This window comes from Tachyglossus aculeatus, chromosome 2, assembly GCF_015852505.1.
Source record: "Tachyglossus aculeatus isolate mTacAcu1 chromosome 2, mTacAcu1.pri, whole genome shotgun sequence".
NCBI classification, from domain to species: domain Eukaryota; kingdom Metazoa; phylum Chordata; class Mammalia; order Monotremata; family Tachyglossidae; genus Tachyglossus; species Tachyglossus aculeatus.
Genome location: NC_052067.1, coordinates 143,638,933 through 143,657,087, shown reverse-complemented (window position 1 = coordinate 143,657,087; position 18,155 = coordinate 143,638,933). Strand labels below are relative to the sequence as shown.

Here is an 18,155-nt window from a genome sequence, read left to right as displayed (position 1 = left end):
GAGACAACACCATGTGTGTATCCTAAATTATTTCCAGGGAATGAAATCGAATGCAGCCACCAAGCCACTTAACTTCTCCGTGCCTCACTTCCCTCATCTGTAAAATGGGGATTGAGACCGCAAGCCCGGTGTGGGACATGGACTGTGTCTAACCTGATTAGGTTGTAATAATAATAATGATGGTATATGTGAAGCACTTACTATGTGCCAAGCACTGTTCTAAGCGCTGGAGTAGATACAAGGTAATCAAGTTGTCCCACGTGGGGCTCACAGTCTTAATCCTCATTTTACAGATGAGGTAACAGGCACAGAGAAGTGACTTGCCGAAAGTCATACAGCTGACAAGTGGCAGAGCTGTGATTAGAACCCATGACTTTTGACTTCGAACCTGGGCTCTTTCCACTAAGCCACGCTTGTATCTACCCCAGCACTTAGTACAGTGCTTGGCACATAGTAAGTGTGTAACAAATACCATAAAAAAAGGACTCAAGTCAGAATGGTAGAAGCTGGTGTAGTTTTCCTCTGCCTATCTTAGATTTAGAATGACTAGAGGAACAAGGCCTGTGACTACTTCTTATGGCTTCAGAGAGAAACTCGAATCCTCTCCTCTGGCCTGGAGAGAAGGATTTGAGGACTGTCTTGCTTTAATCACAGTCGCTTCATCTACATTCATTCAGTTGGATTTATTGAGCGCTTACTGTGTGCAGAGCACTGTACTAAGTGCTTAGGAAGTACAAATCAGCAACCTATAGAGACGGTCCCTACCCAGCAATGGGTTCGCGGTCTAGAAGGGGAAGACTGACAACAAAACATATCCTGTAAGCGTGTGAACAGAGGATATGCCTCCGAGGGTAGTAGACCCTTTTCTTCTTTCTGATTTTTGGGTGTGGAGTGAGATTCAAAATAAGGGCTAATAAAGGCCTTTAGATGAGATCCTTGAATACAGCCAATCAGTTGTATTTATTGAGCACTGTACTAAGTGTTTGGGAGACAACAGAATTAGCAGACATGTTCCTGCCCACAAAGAGCTTATGGTCTAGAGAACCACCATTGAGGAGCAGCGTGGCTCAATGGAAAGAGCAGGCGCTTTGGAGTCAGAGGTCATGGGTTCAAATTTCGGCTCCGCCAAGTGTCAGCTGTGTGACCTTGGGCAAGTCACTTAGCTTCTCTGTGCCTCAGTGACCTCATCTGCAAAATGGGGATTATGACTGAGCCCCCTGTGGGACAACCGGATCACCTTGTAGCCTCCCCAGCGCTTAGAACAGTGCTTTGCACATAGGAAGCGCTTAATAAATGTCATTAATAATAATAATAAATATTATTATATATAATTATATTATATAATTATATATTTCTATACATTATTATATATTATATAATATATTATAATATATTAATACAATTAATAATGATTAATAATAATAATAATAATAAAAGTGCCCCCTCCCTTCTCTTATAATAGCCTACTCAGCAGGTTCTGTCCACTACCCTTCCTAGACAGTAGCTTATGTTGACTTTTTTATTTTTTAAATGGCTTTTAAGTACTTACCATGAACCAGGCACTGAGCTAAGAGCTGAGGTAAGTACAACTGAATCAGGTTGGACACAGTCCATGTCCCACGGGGGGCTCACAGTCACAATCCTCAATTTACAGACGAGGCCCAGAGAAGTGACTTGCCCAAGTTCACACAGCAGATAAGTGGCGGAGCCAGGATCGGAACCCACGTCCCCTGTCAGGCCCATGCTCTTTCCATTAGGTCACATTGCTTCTCAAAAACTGACTTCTGAAAAGCTCAGCTCTTTCTCCCGCACTGGTTATTTGGCAGGAAGCAGTTGAAAAGTACGATGAAGTGCTGCATCACCTAGAATTTGCCAAGGAGCTGCAGAAGACCTTATCGGGACTTAGCCAAGATGTAAGTATAAATGTATATATTTTTTTCCTTTTCTGGACTCTTCTTCCAGTCATTCTGCACAGTAAACAAAAGCAGGAAACTGCTGACTGCTTATGTGAAACGGCGTTTAGAAAAATGGGCACAAGCTTGCCAAAACAGTATGGCTGAAACTAGTCATTATATTTCCGCTTCCCTGACCACGGTACGCTGTTGTGGGAGTGAGCCAGGGTCACAAAGCTTCTGACGATCAATCATTCAGTGGTATTTATTGAGTGCTTACTCTGTGCAGAGCACTGGACTAAGCGCTTGGGAGAGTACAACACAGAATTAGCAGCCGCATTCACCTCTTCCAAGACTGAGCCCCCATTTCCCTCTCCATCCCCCCCCACCCTACCTCCTTCCCCTCCCCACAGCACCTGTATATATGTTTGTACATATATTTGTTTATATATTTATTTATATAGATTTATTACTCTATTTTACTTGTACATATTTACTGTTCTATTTATTTTGTTAATGGTGTGCGTTTAGCTTTAATTCTATTTGCTCTGACGCCTTGACACCTGTCCACTTGTTGTCAGTCCCCCGTCTAGACTGTGAGCCCATTGTTGGGTAGGGACCGTCTCTATATGTTGCCGACTTGTACTTCCCAAGCGCTTAGTACAGTGCTCTGCACACAGTAAGCGCTCAATAAATACGATTAAATGAATGAATTCCCTGACCATAATGAACATATAGTCTAGAGGCAGAATAGTACTCCGGCAAGTAAATATTTTTCTGTTGCATCTTTCCAGCTGCCTTTTAGAGCATGAGAACATAATTCCGTGACCAGAGTTAGGTGGGGTTATGTTTTAGTTCTAAGTAAGCATCTGAGATGGGACGGGAATTCTGGGGCGTTCCCCAGACCGGAGCTCACTTCAGCCATACCGACAAACCCAATCAGTGGTATTTATTGAGCGCTTACTCTGTGCTGAGCACTGTCTGAGACTTTTGGGATAGTAATAATAATGGCATTTGCTAAGCACTTACTATGTGCCAAGCACTGTTCTAAGCACTGGGGGGGGATACAAGGTGCTCAGGTTGTCCCACGTGGAGCTCACAGTCTGGGGTTGATCCAAGCTAATAATTAGAGAAGCAGCGTGGCTCAGTGGAAAGAGCACGGGCTTTGGAGTCAGAGGTCATGGGTTCAAATCCCCGCTCTGCCAGTCGTCAGCTGGGTGACTTTGGGCAAGTCACTTAACTTCTCTGTGCCTCAGTTCCCTCATCTGTAAAATGGGGATTAAGATTGTGAGCCCCCTGTGGGACAACTTGATCACCCTGTAACCTCCCCAGTGCTTAGAACAGTGCTTGGCACATAGTAAGCGCTTAATAAATGCCATCATTATTATTAGACAAAGACCCGATTCCCACGTGGAGCATACAGTCCAAGAGGCTGGGAGAGTGGGTATTGAAACCCTCATTTTACAGATGAGGAAACTGAGTCACAGAGCAGTTAAGTGACTCCCCCCCGCAAGTCGCACAGCTTGGATTAGAAACCAGGTCTCTGATTCTCAGGCCTGAAACTGGAATCCAAGCCTGGCTTCATGGGTAATGTTACTATCCCGGCTCCGCCACTTGTCAGCTGTGTGACTTTGGGCAAGTCACTTAACTCCTCGGTGCCTCAGTTACCTCATCTGTAAAATGGGGATGTAAAATGGGACAACCTGATCACCCTGTAACCTCCCCAGTGCTTAGAACAGTGCTTTGCACGTAGTAAGCACTTAATAAATGCCATTATTATTATTATTATTATCGTTCCTGTGCTTGTGACTTCAAAAACCCAATTCAACACTATCTATCTAATAGTTACTGAAAGCTCAGAAAAAGGCTCAGAGAAGAGAGCATATAATAAAACTTGAGGCTGAGAAAAAGAAGCTGCGCACTATATTCCAAGTCCAGTACGTACTGCAGAATTTCACTCAAGATCACGTACAGAAAGATTTCAAGGAGGGCTCGAACGGGGCCGTTTACTTGCCTTCGAAGGAACTCGACTACCTCATCAAGTTCTCCAAGCTGACGTGCCCCCAGAGGAACGAGAGCTTAAGGTAAGCCGGGACTTTAAACGGCTCATTGATGAACTTTGTGGAGTGGATTCAGAAGTACTTTTTAAGATTTAGCACCATTAATCCCACTGCCCCCCCATCACATTGCCGAGCAATGCCTCGAAATTTCCGTAATTTTCGGTAGGCGCTTAGACGTAAGCACTTGTTCCATGAAATGGTTTCCCTTCTGCTCTTCGTTTAGCGTGGCTCAGTGGAAAGAGCCCGGGCTTTGGAGTCAGAGGTCGTGGGTTCAAATCCCCACCCCACCAGTTGCCAGCTGTGTGACTTTGGACAAGTCACTTCACTTCTTTGGGCCTCAGTTCCCTCATCTGTAAAATGGGGATTAAGACTGTGAGCCCCCCCGTGGGACAACCTGATCCTCTTGTAACCTCCCCAGCGCTTAGAACAGTGCTTTGCACATAGTAAGCGCTTAATAAATGCTATCATTATTATTAATAATAATGGGGATTAAGACTGTGAGCCCCCCATGGGACAACCTGATACCCTTGTAACCTCCCCAGCGCTTAGAACAGTGCTTTGTACATAGTAAGCCCTTAATAAATGGTATTATTATTATGCGTGTCATAATCTCACTTGGTGTGGCCGCTTGCATACTGCTAATGCTTTGTTTAGTGTCGAGAAGTGGTGTGATCTAGTGGAAAGGCCACAGGCCTGGAAGTCGGAGGACCTGGGTTCTAATCCCGGCTCTGCCCTGCATCCACTGTGACCTTGGGCAAGTCACTTTTTAATCGTATTTATTGAGTGCTTACTGTGTGCAGAGCACTGTACTAAGCTCTTGGAAAGTACAATATAGTGATTAAAGAGAGACAGTCCCTGCCCACAACGGGCTCACAGTCCAGAGGGATCTCTACGTCTGTTACCTCACCTGTAAAATGGGAGTATCCAGCCTGATGAGCGTGTATCTACCCCAGCAGTTAGAATGATCGTATTTAAGTGCTTACTGTGTGTCAGGCGCTGGGGTGGATACAGGCAAATCGGGTTGGACACAGTCCCCTGTCCTATGTGGGGCTCACAGTCCCAATCCCCATTGTATAGATGAGGTCACTGAAGCCCAGAGAAGTGAAGTGACTTGCACAAGGTCACACAGCAGATAAGTGGCAGGGCCAGGATTAGAACTCATGACCAGTGCTTGGCAAGTAGTAAGTGCTTAACAAGTACCATCATTTAACTTCTCTGGACCTCAGTTACCTCATCTGTAAAAATGGGGATTAAGATTGTCAGCCCTCTGTGGGACAACCTGATCACCTTGTAACCTCCCCAGCACTTAGAACAGTGCTTTGCACATAGTAAGCGCTTAATAAATGCCATTATTATTATTATTATTATCACTTGTATCGTTTTTAATGTGGCTATGGGTTGCTATTGAGGACTCGATCTTACAGGCTTTCGCAGTTCCCTCCCAGATCATCTCATCACATCCATCAGTGTGGCTTAGGAGAAGCAGCATGGCTTAGTGGGAAGAGCCCGGGCTTGGGAGTCAGAGGTCATGGGTTCTAATCCTGACTCCACCACTTACTTAGCTGTGTGATTTTTGGGCAAGTCACTTCACTTCTCTGTGCCTCAGTTACCTCACCTGTAAAATGGGGATTGAGACTGTGAGCCCCACGTGGGTCAACCTGATTACCTTGTATCTACTCCAGTGCTTAGAACAATGCTTGGCACATAGCGCTTAACAAATACCCTAATTATTATTATCCATGTGTGTCCTTTCATCGTCCTGGCCCATTCTAGGAGAGGTAATAATGCTGGTATTTGTTAAGCGCTTACTATGTGCCAAGCACTGTTTTAGGTGCTGGGGTAGATACAAGGTAATTAGGTTGTCCCACATGGGGCTCTGTCTTCATCCCCATTTTACAGATGAGGGAACTGAGGCCCAGAGAAGTGAAGTGAGTTGCCCAAAGTCACACAGCTGACAAGTGGCAGCTGGGATTAGAACCCACAACCTCTGAGTCCCAAGCCCGGGCTCTTTCTGCTAAGCCATGCTGCTTCTCTGAGAGTTATAGGATGATGGCAGTGTCCTGGGGGAGCTCACCCGATTAGTAAAGCAGCACTGGGTAGCGGGCTACTAGTCTTTGGCGGTACCTTTCCCCATTTATTGTTATCTTACCTTCTGCTTGCTGCTTCCCCGTGTCAGTGTTGAAGACCAGATGGAACAATCATCACTCTGCTTTTGGGACCTTTTGGAAGGCAGTGATAAAGCAGTCGTGGGGACTACTTGTGAGTTGCATTTCCTCATCCTCTTCGTGTCCACTTTACTACTAAACTTGGTGTTCGAGAAGCTTACTTCTAACTTTGGAAACCTAGGTTACTATTTGCCCCTTCACACAAACTTTATACATCAAATACTTTCCTTCTGGGGACTGGAGACCTGATCTTGCTGTCTCTTTTTCTATTTTCCCCGTCTCCCCTCTTTTCCCCGTCTCCCCTCTTTTCCCCGTCTCCCCTCTTTTCCCCGTCTCCCCTCTTTTCCCCGTCTCCCCTCTTTTCCCCCGTCTCCCCTCTTTTCCCCGTCTCCCCTCTTTTCCCCGTCTCCCCTCTTTTCCCCGTCTCCCCTCTTTTCCCCGTCTCCCCTCTTTTCCCCGTCTCCCCTCTTTTCCCCGTCTCCCCTCTTTTCCCCGTCTCCCCTCTTTTCCCCGTCTCCCCTCTTTTCCCCGTCTCCCCTCTTTTCCCCGTCTCCCCTCTTTTCCCCGTCTCCCCTCTTTTCCCCGTCTCCCCTCTTTTCCCCGTCTCCCCTCTTTTCCCCGTCTCCCCTCTTTTCCCCGTCTCCCCTCTTTTCCCCGTCTCCCCTCTTTTCCCCGTCTCCCCTCTTTTCCCCGTCTCCCCTCTTTTCCCCGTCTCCCCTCTTTTCCCCGTCTCCCCTCTTTTCCCCGTCTCCCCTCTTTTCCCCGTCTCCCCTCTTTTCCCCGTCTCCCCTCTTTTCCCCGTCTCCCCTCTTTTCCCCGTCTCCCCTCTTTTCCCCTGTCTCCCCTCTTTTCCCCGTCTCCCCTCTTTTCCCCGTCTCCCCTCTTTTCCCCGTCTCCCCTCTTACCCCCCGCCCACCCCCCCGCCGCCTCTCTTCCACTGTGACTTATTTAGCTTGTGGTTGTAATAATAATTATGGTATTTGTTAAGCTTTTACTATGTGCCAGGCATTGTACTAAATGTGGGTTGAATACAAGCAAATCAGGTTGGACATCGTCTCTGTCCCACGTGGGGCTCACATTCTCAATCCCCATTTTACAGATGGGGCAGTTGAGGCTCAGAGAACTGAAATGACTTGTCCAAGGTCACACAGCAGACAAGTGGAGGGGCGGGGATTAGAACTCATGACTTTCTGACTCCCATGCCTGTGCTGTATCCACTAAGCCATGCTGCTTCTCTGTGATTTCCTCATCCTTTCTGCTGTACTTGTACATCATCATCATCAATCGTATTTATTGAGTGCTTACTATGTGCAGAGCACTGTACTAAGCGCTTGGGAAGTACAAATTGGCAACACATAGAGACAGTCCCTACCCAACAGTGGGCTCACAGTCTGTACAGTTTCTTCAGACTTATGCTTAATTACATCCTGGCTCTTAGAGCCTTATTCTATTCCTTATTGAGGCCAGTGAGTAAAGCTCAGCTTTCTAAAGTGTTCCCAGACTGTGAGCTCATTGTGTTTAGTTTCTGCAGATTCGAGTGGGGTTTTTTCTCCCCTGAATATAATGCATCAAACTATCTTGACATTTTTTGCTCAACTAATTCTTTTTCCTGACAATGAAACCAAGAATAGTCTCTCCATATTGGATTCCTTTGACTGCTGAACTAGGTAACCACCCTGCCCCCACTGTTTGCAGATAATTGATCAAGCGCTTATTGTGTGCATAGTACTGTACTAGCGCTTGGGAGATTACAGTACAGCAGATTTGATAGACGTGTTCCCTGTCCACAGTGAGCTTAGATCAGACATATTTTAATCCTTTTCACAAGCTATCTGGGTAACTTCATCACCAGATCTTAACCAAGAGTCTTTGAGATCACCTTTGCTCAACTTGTCTACGCTCTGCATATTGATTCCAGTTTGGAAACCAATCCTTCAGAGATTACTACCATGATGTTGCCCTTCATTCATTGTCTTACTATTTGAGCACTTAGTGTGCAAAGCACTGAACTAAACACTTGGAAGAATACACTCTAACAACAGACACATTCCTACCCACAGTGAGCTCACAGTCTAGAGGGGGAGACAGACATTAATATAAATAAATAGATTTATTTATGTAATTAAATTACAGGTATAAATGTGCTGTGGGGGTGGGAGGATGAATGGAGCAAGTAAGAGTGGCGCAGAAGGGAGTGGGAGAATAGGAGAGGAGGGCTTAATCAGGGAAGGCTTCTTGGAGGAGATGGGCCTTCAGTAAGGCTTTGAAATGAGGGAGAGCAGTTATCTGTCTGATAGTAGGAGGGAGGTTATTCCAGGCCAGAGGTAGGATATGGGCGAGAGGTTGGTGGCAAGACAGTTAAGATTCCCGTCACTGTAGACGGCACTGCCATCCTTCCTGTCTCACAATCCCGCGACCTTGGTGTCATCCTCGACTCCGCTCTCTCATTCACCCCACACATCCAGTCCGTCGCCAAAACCTGCCGGTCTCGCCTCCACATCGCCAAAATCCGCCCTTTCTTCTTCATTCAAACCACTACCTTGCTGGTTCAATCTCTCATCCCATCCCTACTGGATTACTGCATCAGCCTCCTCTCTGATCTCCCATCATCCTGTCTTTTCCCCCCTTCAGTCTATACTTCACACTGATGCCTGGATCATCTCTGTGCTGAAACGCTCTGGGCATGTTACTCCTCTCCTCAAAAATCTCCAGTGGCTGCCTGTCAACCTACAAATCAAGCAAAAAGTTCTCAGTCTCGGCTTCAAGGCTGTCCATCCCCTCACCCCCTCCTACCTCAGCTTCCTTCTTCTCCTTCTCCAGCCCAGCCTGCACCCTCCGCTCCTCTGCCACCGCTAACCTCCTCACTGGGCCTTGTTCTCACCCGTCCCACCGTCGACCCCCGGCCCACGTCCTTCCCTTAGCCCGGAATGCCCTCCCTCTCTACACATCCACCAAACTAGCTCTCTTCCTCCCTTCAAAGCCCTACTGGGAGCTCACCTCCTCCAGGAGGCCTTCCCACACTGAGCCCCCTTTTTCCTCTCCTCCTCCCCATGCCCCCTCCTTCCCCTCCCCACAGTACTTGTATATATTTGTACAGATTTATTACTCTATTTTACTTGTACATATTTACTACTCTATTTTGTTAATGATGTGCATCTAGCTATAATTCTATTTATTCTGGCGGTCTTGACACCTTTCTACATGTTTTGTTTTATTGTCTGTCTCCCCCTTCTAGCCTGTGAGCCCGTTTTTGGGTAGGGACCGTCTCTGTCTGTTGCCGACTTGTACTTCCCAAGCGCTCAGTACAGTGCTCTGCACACAGGAAGTGCTCAATGCGATTGAATGAATGAAGGTACAGCAAGAAGGTTAGCATCAGAGGAGCGGAGTGTGCGGGCAGGGTTGTAGTAGAAGAGTTGTGAGGTAGGAGGGGGCAAGGTGATGGACTGCTTTAAAGCCGACGGTGAGGAGTTTCTGTTTGATGCGGAGGTGGATGGGCAACCACTGGAGTTTCTTGAGGAGTGGGGAAACATGGACTGAACACTTTTGAGTGTTTTTACGCTCTACTTTTGCAGTTTGACCTAAATGCTTTCTGATGACCTGCTCCTAAGCCTCTAATGTAGGTATCTTCCATTACCTATCAATCATGGGTATTTGAGCGCTTGCTATATGCAAAGCATCGTACTAAGCATTTGGAAGAGTACAGTACAACAGAGTTGGAACAAACCCTGCCCATAAAGAACTCAGTCTAGAGGAGGAGGAACCTCCAATCTAACGGGAGAGACACGAACTTATGTACGGAGAGTGAAAGCTTGGAGGAAGAACAAAGTTCTGCGTGCAGTAAGCGCTCAATAAATACGATTGAGTTAATGAATGAATCAGTGGGAAGCAGTACCAACACAGGATAAAAACTCCTTAACAAATGATTTTCTGTAAAGATAAATACAGACATGCATAAGTGTCTGTTTTTGCAGTATAAGCAAGAACCCTCCTAAACTTATGCTTCCTTCATCCTTGCTCCTAAAGCCTGGAAATTTCCCATATAGGTTCTGGGAAGCATAGGTTCATGGGAAGCTGCGTGGCTCAGTGGAAAGAGCCCGGGCTTGGGAGTCAGAGGTCGTGGGTTCAAATCCCGGCTCTGCCACTTGTCAGCTGTGTGACTTTGGGCAAGTCACTTAACTTCTCTGGGCCTCAGTTCCCTCATCTGTAAAATGGGGACTAAGACTGTGAGCTCCATGTGGAACAACCTGATCATCTTGTATCCTTCCCAGTGCTTAGAATAGTGCTTTGCACATAGTAAGTGCATAACAAGTGCCATTATTATTATTATTATTATTATTATTATAAGATCAAGCAATTCCCCTTCTCAGGCGTGTGGAGAAAAGTGGGGTGTAGAGCACAACAAAGCAAGCCCCAATCAGTTTTGGATTATGTTTGGCTAGGTGGGCTGAATTTCTTAATTGTGGCAGTCATGTTCTGTAGGGCTCAGCTAGAGTTATTATGAGTTACCTTAGCAGATTTGCAGATTTTCATTCATTCATTCAGTCGTATTTATTGAGCATTTATTGTGTGCAGAGCACTGTACTAAGCACTTGGGAAGTACAAATTGGCAACATATACAGACAATCCCTACCTGAAACAAATGAGAGAAGCAGTGTGGCGTAGTGGATAGGCCATGGGCTTGCCTGTCAGAAGGACCTGGGTTCTAATTTCAGACACACCACTTGTCTGCTGTGTGACCTTGGGCAAGTCACTTCACTTCTCTGTGCCTCAGTTACCTCATCTGGAAAATGGGGATTAAGACTGTGAGCCCCAAGTGGGACAGGGACTGTGCTCAACCTAATTTGCTTGTATCCACCCCAGTACTTAGTACAGTGCCTGGCACATAGTAAGCGTTTAACAAATACCACTATTATTATTATTATTATTCTCTGTGCCTCAGTTACCTCATCTGTAAAATGGGGATTAAGACTGAGCCCCATGTGGGGGACACACTGTGTCCAACCTGATTAGTGTGTATCTATCCCAGTGCTTAGTACATGTCTCGCACACAGTACGCACTTAACAGATGCCATTTTTTTTAAAAAAAAGAATATATCTTGGAAGGTAACATCAGTCGTAAATGCTGCATTTTTCTTTTTTATTCTTAGACAAACACATGAAGGATCTATTATCTAAGCTGTTGAACTCTGGATATTTTGAAAGCGTTCCTATTCCCCATCCCATAAAGGAAAAAGAGGGACTGGAAGAACTGAAGAAAAAACACTTTTCAAAGGCAGAATCAGGTTCGGTCTGAAACGTGTCACATCTGTATTCCCGCTTTGCATCCAGTCAGACTTGGGGGTCATGGCCCTCTTATGGATTTATTTGTGTTATAGATTTGACTTATTATTCTGCAAATCCGGCGTGGCGCTTGATAACTCTAGCCTTCACGGTTCAATTCTGAAATTTAATTGCCCCAATAGGTCCGTCGTCTTCTCCCTGCGCGCTTTTTTTTTTCCTTGCATTTGAGGGAACAGACTGATTTAATGGGGAAATCCTACTCAATCTGAATGAGCTGCTCGTAAAACCAGTAGTATTATTCTGTGATGGTCCTAAGTACCCTATTAGAACCTGAAAGCAGCCACTCTTAATCACAATTAATAGCTTAAGACTTGCTGCCCCATTTTCCAGAATGAAACTCAAACATGCTTCCAGGACAGATCAGCACGGACTGCGATGCTTCTAACATCAAATCGTATTATTTATCATTAAGTCTTGGTATTGTCCTGTCTTCCTAGAAACCATCGTGGAACTGAGGCAGCCGGAAATTCAGGCGCAAGAGGTAAGGCATAAGGAATTACTCTGCTAACGAAGCCTTTATTGACACCTATCTACTGGTATTGACACCTATCTACTTGTTTTGGGTTTTTTTTTTTGTCTGTCTCCCCCTTTCTAGATTGTGAGCCCGTTTTTGCTGGATAGGGACCGTCTCTATATGTTGCCGATGTGTACTTCCCAAGCATTTAGCACAGTGCTCTGCACACACTAAGCACTCAATAAATACATTTGAGTGAATGAATGAATGAATGAATCAATCAATCGTATTTATTGAGCGCTTACTATGTGCAGAGCACTGTACTAAGCGCCTGGGAAGTACAAATTGGCAACACATAGAGACAGTCCCTACCCAACAGTGGGCTCACAGTCTAAAAGGGGGAGACAGAACAGAACCAAACATACCAACAAAATAAAATAAATAGGATAGAAATGTACAAGTAAAATAAATAAATAAATAAATTGTTTGAGCCCAAAGATCCAAACTAAAGGAGATGACCGATGTCTAAGGTCGCGTGAATGGAATCACACCGTTTGAGAGGAGTTGATGGTTAAGTGCTTATTATGGCGCTCAAGCGCTTAGTACAGTGCTCTGCATGCAGGAAGCGCTCAGTAAAGACAATTGAATGAATGGTGGGAGTGAATCCTGGCCAAGGAATTACTGCATTCGTTTCTTCCTTGCTTTTGTTGCTCCATCTCTTTCAGTACCTTGCCTCCTTTAATGGAGGTCCAAGCAACATTAAGTGCTTAGTATGTGCCAGGCACTCTGTACTAAGTGTTGGTGTGGTTACAAGATTGATGTGGACAGAAGACCGTTGTGTTGGACACAGTCCCTATCTTTCACAAGAACCCTCACAGTCCCTATCGAGAAGGAGCCCAGGCCTGGGGGTCGGAATATCATGAGTTCTAATCCTGGCTCCGCCACTTGTCTGCCTGGTGACCTTGGGGAAGTCACTGCAGTTCTCTATGCCTCAGTTCCCTCATCTGGGAAAGGGGGATTGAGACTGTGGGGACTGTGTAAGCACCACGTGGGACAGGGACTGCGTCCAACCCGATTTGTTTGTATCCACCCCAGGGCTTAGTACAGTGCCTGGCACAGAGTAAGCCCTTAGTAAATGCCGTAATTATTATTATCATTATCTCAGATAATAAAGCTGGCATTTATTAAGCACTTACTATGTGCAAAGCACTGTTCTAAGAGCTAGGGAGGTTACAAGGTGATCAGGTTGTCCCACGGGGGGGCTCACAGTCTTAATCCCCATTTTACAGATGAGATTTTACATTTTACAAATAGGGCTCAGAGTCCTAATCCTACTTTTTGCAGACGAGGTAACTTCTCTGTGCCTCATTCAAGTGATTTTATCCGAGGTCTCATAGCAGACAAATGGCTGAGCTGGGATTAGAACCCAAGTCCTTCTGACTCCATCCCGTGCTCTATCCACTAGGCTACATTACCAGTATTTAATGAGCGCCCACGGTGTGCAGAGAGATATACAGCACTGATCCCAGCCCTTAAGGAGACCTAGCAGGGGCCACACTCTAAAGCCATCTGACTATGTTTTAAACAAATTCCTGATGTCCCGAGTTATACTGATTACCTTGGCTCAGCTTGGATCTTTGCCTTGGTATCTGGGCTGTGTACTATCAAACACTTCTTTCCCCTCTCCCTCTCCTTTCCTCTTCACTCCCTAATAATAACAACAGAAAAAACTATAAGTAGGTAAGTAATGAAGGCAGGTAATCAAATGTATTGAGTACTTGGGAGGGTGCAGGGTAACAGTAAACCTGTTCCTTGCCCACAGTGAGCTTACAGTCTAGAGGGCGGATATAGACATTAATATAAATTACATATTTGTACATAAGTGCTGTAGGGCTGAGGGAGGGGTGAATAAAGGGTACAAATCCAAGCGCAAGGATGATACAGACTGGAGTGGAAAAAAAGGAAATGAGGGCTTTAGGGAAGCCCTCATGGAAGAGACGAGCTTTCAGTAAGGCTGTGAAGGTGGGGAGAATAATTGTCAGTCTGTCAGATGTGAAAAGGGAAGGCATTCCAGGCCAGAGGCAGGATGTGGGCAGAAGGTTGGCGATGAGGTAATAAATCAGTAGTACTTACTGTGTGCAGAGCACTGTACTAAGCACTTGGAGGAGTATAATATAACAGGCATATTCCCTGCCCACAATGGATTTACAGTCTAGGGGGGAGATGGACATTAATATAAATAATAATAATAATGGCATTTATTAAGCACTTACTATGTGCAAAGCACTGTTTTAAGCACTGGGGAGGTTACAAGGTGATCAGGTTGTCCCACGGGGGGGCTTACAGTCTTAATCCCCATTTTCCAGATGAGGGAACTGAGGCCCAGAGAAGTGAAGTGACTTGCCCAAAGTCACACAGCTGACAATTGGGGGAGCTGGGATTTGAACCCATGACCTCTGACTCCAAAGCCCGGGCTCTTTCCACTGAGCCACGCTGCTTCTCCATGAATTATGGATATGGAGATAAGTGATGTGGGGCTGAGAGGAGTGCATAGCGGGAGCAAACCCAATTGCAAGGATGATGCAGAAGAGATGGGAGAAGAGGAAAGGAGGGCTCCGTCAGGATAGGCATCTTGGAGGAGATGTGCCTTCAATGGGGCTTTGAAGCAGGGGGAGAGTAATTGTCGGATGTTAGGAGGGAAGGCATTCCAGGCCAGAGGCAGGATGTGGGCGAGAGGTTGCTAATGAAATGCACAAGATGGAGGTACAATGAGGCATTAGAGGAGAGATGTATGTGTGCTGGGTTGAAATGGTTCTAAAAGTTAGCGGTGGGGCCTGGGTGGAATACAGTGACCATGACTAGGATCTGGAGTGGGTGGAAGAGTTGGACGGCATGGGCTTCAACGGAAGGGAAAAAGAAGGATGGGTGAGAGAGAAGGAAGCCGACTCCTCCCACTTTCCCAGTGAGTCTGGGGGAGTGGGAGAAGAGGCTCCTTCTGGAGAGAGCAGCAGGGGAGACTGTCATCTGGGGAGAGCCGCGTTTCAGCGAGGGCAAGGAGGAGGAGCTGTGATGGGGTCAGGCACACTGTATTAAGTGCTTTTGGGAAATCAGAGTGGGTTGATGTAATCCCTGCTCTCCAGGAGTTTACAGTCTACAGGGAAAACAGGTATTAAAATAGATTAGGGATAGGGGAAATGCAGTATAAGAAATTTAGCTGGATTCGAAGCCAATTGATGAAAAGGAGGCACGGATTTTAGAACAGTATATTTTGCAGTCCTTGCTTACCAACTTCAGTGTCTGATGTCAGTGTTTCTAGACTGAGCCCGTTGTTGGGTAGGGACCGTCTCTATATGTTGCCAACTTGTACTTCCCAAGCGCTTAGTACAATGCTGTGCACACAGTAAGCGCTCAATAAATACGGTTGAGTGAATGATGGGGCAAATGGGATCACTGATTCAAATACTAGGGTGGAATCTATCAAAAAGTAAGCGCTCAATAAATATGGTTGAATGAGTGAATGATGGGGCAGATGGGATCACTGACAAATACTAGGATGGAATCTATCAGTGGTACTCACTGTTTACTTGGTGCAGAGAACTGTACTAAGTGCTTGGGCAAGATACAACAGAGTTGCTAGAATGAACTCTGTCTTCAAGGAGCTTATAGTCTACAGGAGGAGACAGCAAAATAGATTAGGGAATAGAGGAGATAGTGTTCTAATATTTACATAGATATTGTGCACAATAATTTATGGTATTTGTTAGGTGCCTACTATGTGCCAGGCACTTTTCTAAGCACTAGGGTGGATATAAGCAGCGTGAGAAGCAGTATGGCTCAGTGGAAAGAGCACGGGCTTTGGAGTCAGACGTCGTGGGTTCAAATCCAGACTCCGCCAATTGTCAGCTGTGTGACTTTGAGCAAGTCACTTAACTTCTCTGTGCCTCAGTTACCTCATCTGTAAGATGGGGATTAAGACTGTGAGTCCCCCGTGGGATAACCTGATCGCCTTGTAACCTCCCCAGTGCTTTGAACAGTGCTTTGCATATAGTAAATGCTTAATAAATGCCATCATCATCATTATTATTATTATAAGCAAATCAGATTGGACAAAGTTGCTGTGCTACGTGGGGCTCAGCCTCAATCTGATTTTACAGATGAGGTAACTGAGGCCAGAGAAGGGAAGTGATTCGCCTGAGGTCATACAGCAGACAAGTGGCGGAGCCGGGATTAGAACCGATGACCATCTGAAGCTGGGTATCAGTGCTTAATGGGTACATAGTCGATGCAAGAGGGAGAATGGAGAGGGGAAATTAAGGTCTTAGTCTGGGAAGGCCTCTTGAATGAGGTGCTTTTTGGTTTATTTTTGTTTTTAGAAGATTTCGAAAGTGGGTCGGGTGGTGGACTGCCTCTAGGCTGTAAGCTTGTTGTGGGCAGAGAATGTGTCTGTTTATTGTTCTGTTGTCCTCTCCCAAGGGCTTAGTACAGTGTCCTGAACTCGGTAAGTAAGACTAAATGAATATGAAGAGGGAGGGAGTTTCGGGGCTGAGGGAGAATGTTGGCAAGTGTTTGATAGTGGGCTAGATGAGATGGCGGTACAGAGAGGTAGGTTGCTGTTAGGGGAGTGGAGTGTGTCTGTTGGGTTTTCCTAGCAGTGTGCCTAATGGGAAGAGCACAGGCCTAGGAGTGAGAGGACCTGGATCTAATCTCTTCTCTGCTGTGTGACCTTGGGCAAGTCACTTCCCTGTGCCTCAGTTATCTCATCTGTAAAATTGGGATTAAGATTGTGAGCCCTATGAGGCGGAAAAAGGGAACCTTCTCCCTCTAATAGCCATCTTCAACAGTTCACTCTCCGGTGGCTTCTTCCCCACTGTTTCCAAGCATGCCCACATCTCCCCGTCATAAAAAAAAAAACCCTCTCTTGACCCCACGGCTCCCTCGAGTTATTGCCCTCATCTCCCTCTTAGCATTCCTCTCCAAACTCCTTGAGCGATTTGTCTACACCCCCTCCCTCCCCTTCCTCTCCTGCAATTCTCTCCTTGACCCCCTCCAGTCTGGCTTCCGTCCCCACCACTCATTCATTTGTTCATTCATTTGTATTGACCGCTTACTGTGTGCAGAGCACTGTATTAAGCACTTGGGAAGTACAGGTTGGCAACATATAGAGACGGTCCCTACCCAACAACGGGCTCACAGTCTAGAAGGGGGAGACAGACAACAAAACAAAACATGTGGATAGTTGCCAAGTCATCAGAACAAATAGAATTAAAGCCGGGGGTCGACAGCGGGATGGGCGAGAAGGAGGTACAGTGAGGAGGTTAATGGTGGCAGAGAATGCAGGCTGGGCTGGAGAAGGAGAGAAGGGAGGTGATGTAGGAGGGGGCGAGGTGATGGACAGCCTTGAAGCCGATAGTGAGGAATTTTTGCTTGATGCATAGGTTAACAGGCAGTCACTGGAGATTTTTGAAAACTATCCTCTCAGAGGTCACCAAATCCAATGGCCTCTACTCCATCCTAATCCTCCGCGACCCTTTCAGCTGTCTTTGACACTGTGGACCATCCCCTTCTTTTGGAAACATATCCAACCTTGGCTTCATTGACTCCGTCCTCTCTTGGTCCTCCTCTGATCATTGTGGCCTTCCATTCTCAGTCTCCTTCACAGGGTCCTCCTCTGCCTCCCATCCCCTAACTGGGGGGGTTCAGTTCCGGGTCCCCTTCTATTCTCCATCTACACCCGCTCCTTTAGTGAACTCATTCATTCCCGTGGCTTCAACTACCACCTCTATGCGGATGATCCCCAAATCTACCTCAATCAATCAATCGTACCTCTCCATCCCTGCTCTTTCTCCCTCTCTGCATTTTCACATTTTGTCTTGCCTTCAACACATCTCTCCTTGGATGTCTTCCTGTCACCTCAAGCTTAACAAGTCCAAAACAGAGCTCCTTATTTTCCCTCCCAAACCTTGACTTTCCCCTTACTGTAGGTGACACCACCATTCTTCCTGTCTCACAAACCCGTAACCTTGGCCGTTACCCTTGCCTATCTCTCCTTCAACCCACATATCCAATCCATCACGAAATCCTGTCAGTCCCACCTTCACAACATTTCTAAAATCCTCCCTTTCCTCTCCATCCAGACTGCTACCACATTAATCCAGTGGGGCTTAGTGGAAAGAGCACGGGCTGAGGAATCAGAGGATGCAGGTTCAAATCCCGGCTCCGCCACTTGTCTGCTGTGACCTTGGGC

The 18,155-nt window shown here is 46.3% G+C and overlaps 1 protein-coding gene across 7 annotated transcripts in view; it reads left to right on the top strand.

The window, feature by feature from the left end:
- Nucleotides 1-18,155, top strand: part of CAPRIN2 (caprin family member 2) — a 108,810-nt gene that overhangs the window by 25,138 nt on the left and 65,517 nt on the right. For all 7 annotated transcript variants that reach the window (XM_038768626.1, XM_038768592.1, XM_038768600.1 and 4 more), the window contains exons 4-8: nucleotides 1,827-1,913; nucleotides 3,738-3,976; nucleotides 6,129-6,211; nucleotides 11,265-11,399; nucleotides 11,895-11,938. In XM_038768626.1, coding sequence (XP_038624554.1) covers nucleotides 1,827-1,913; nucleotides 3,738-3,976; nucleotides 6,129-6,211; nucleotides 11,265-11,399; nucleotides 11,895-11,938 — 588 coding nt within the window. The remainder of the gene's footprint in view (nucleotides 1-1,826; nucleotides 1,914-3,737; nucleotides 3,977-6,128; nucleotides 6,212-11,264; nucleotides 11,400-11,894; nucleotides 11,939-18,155) is intronic.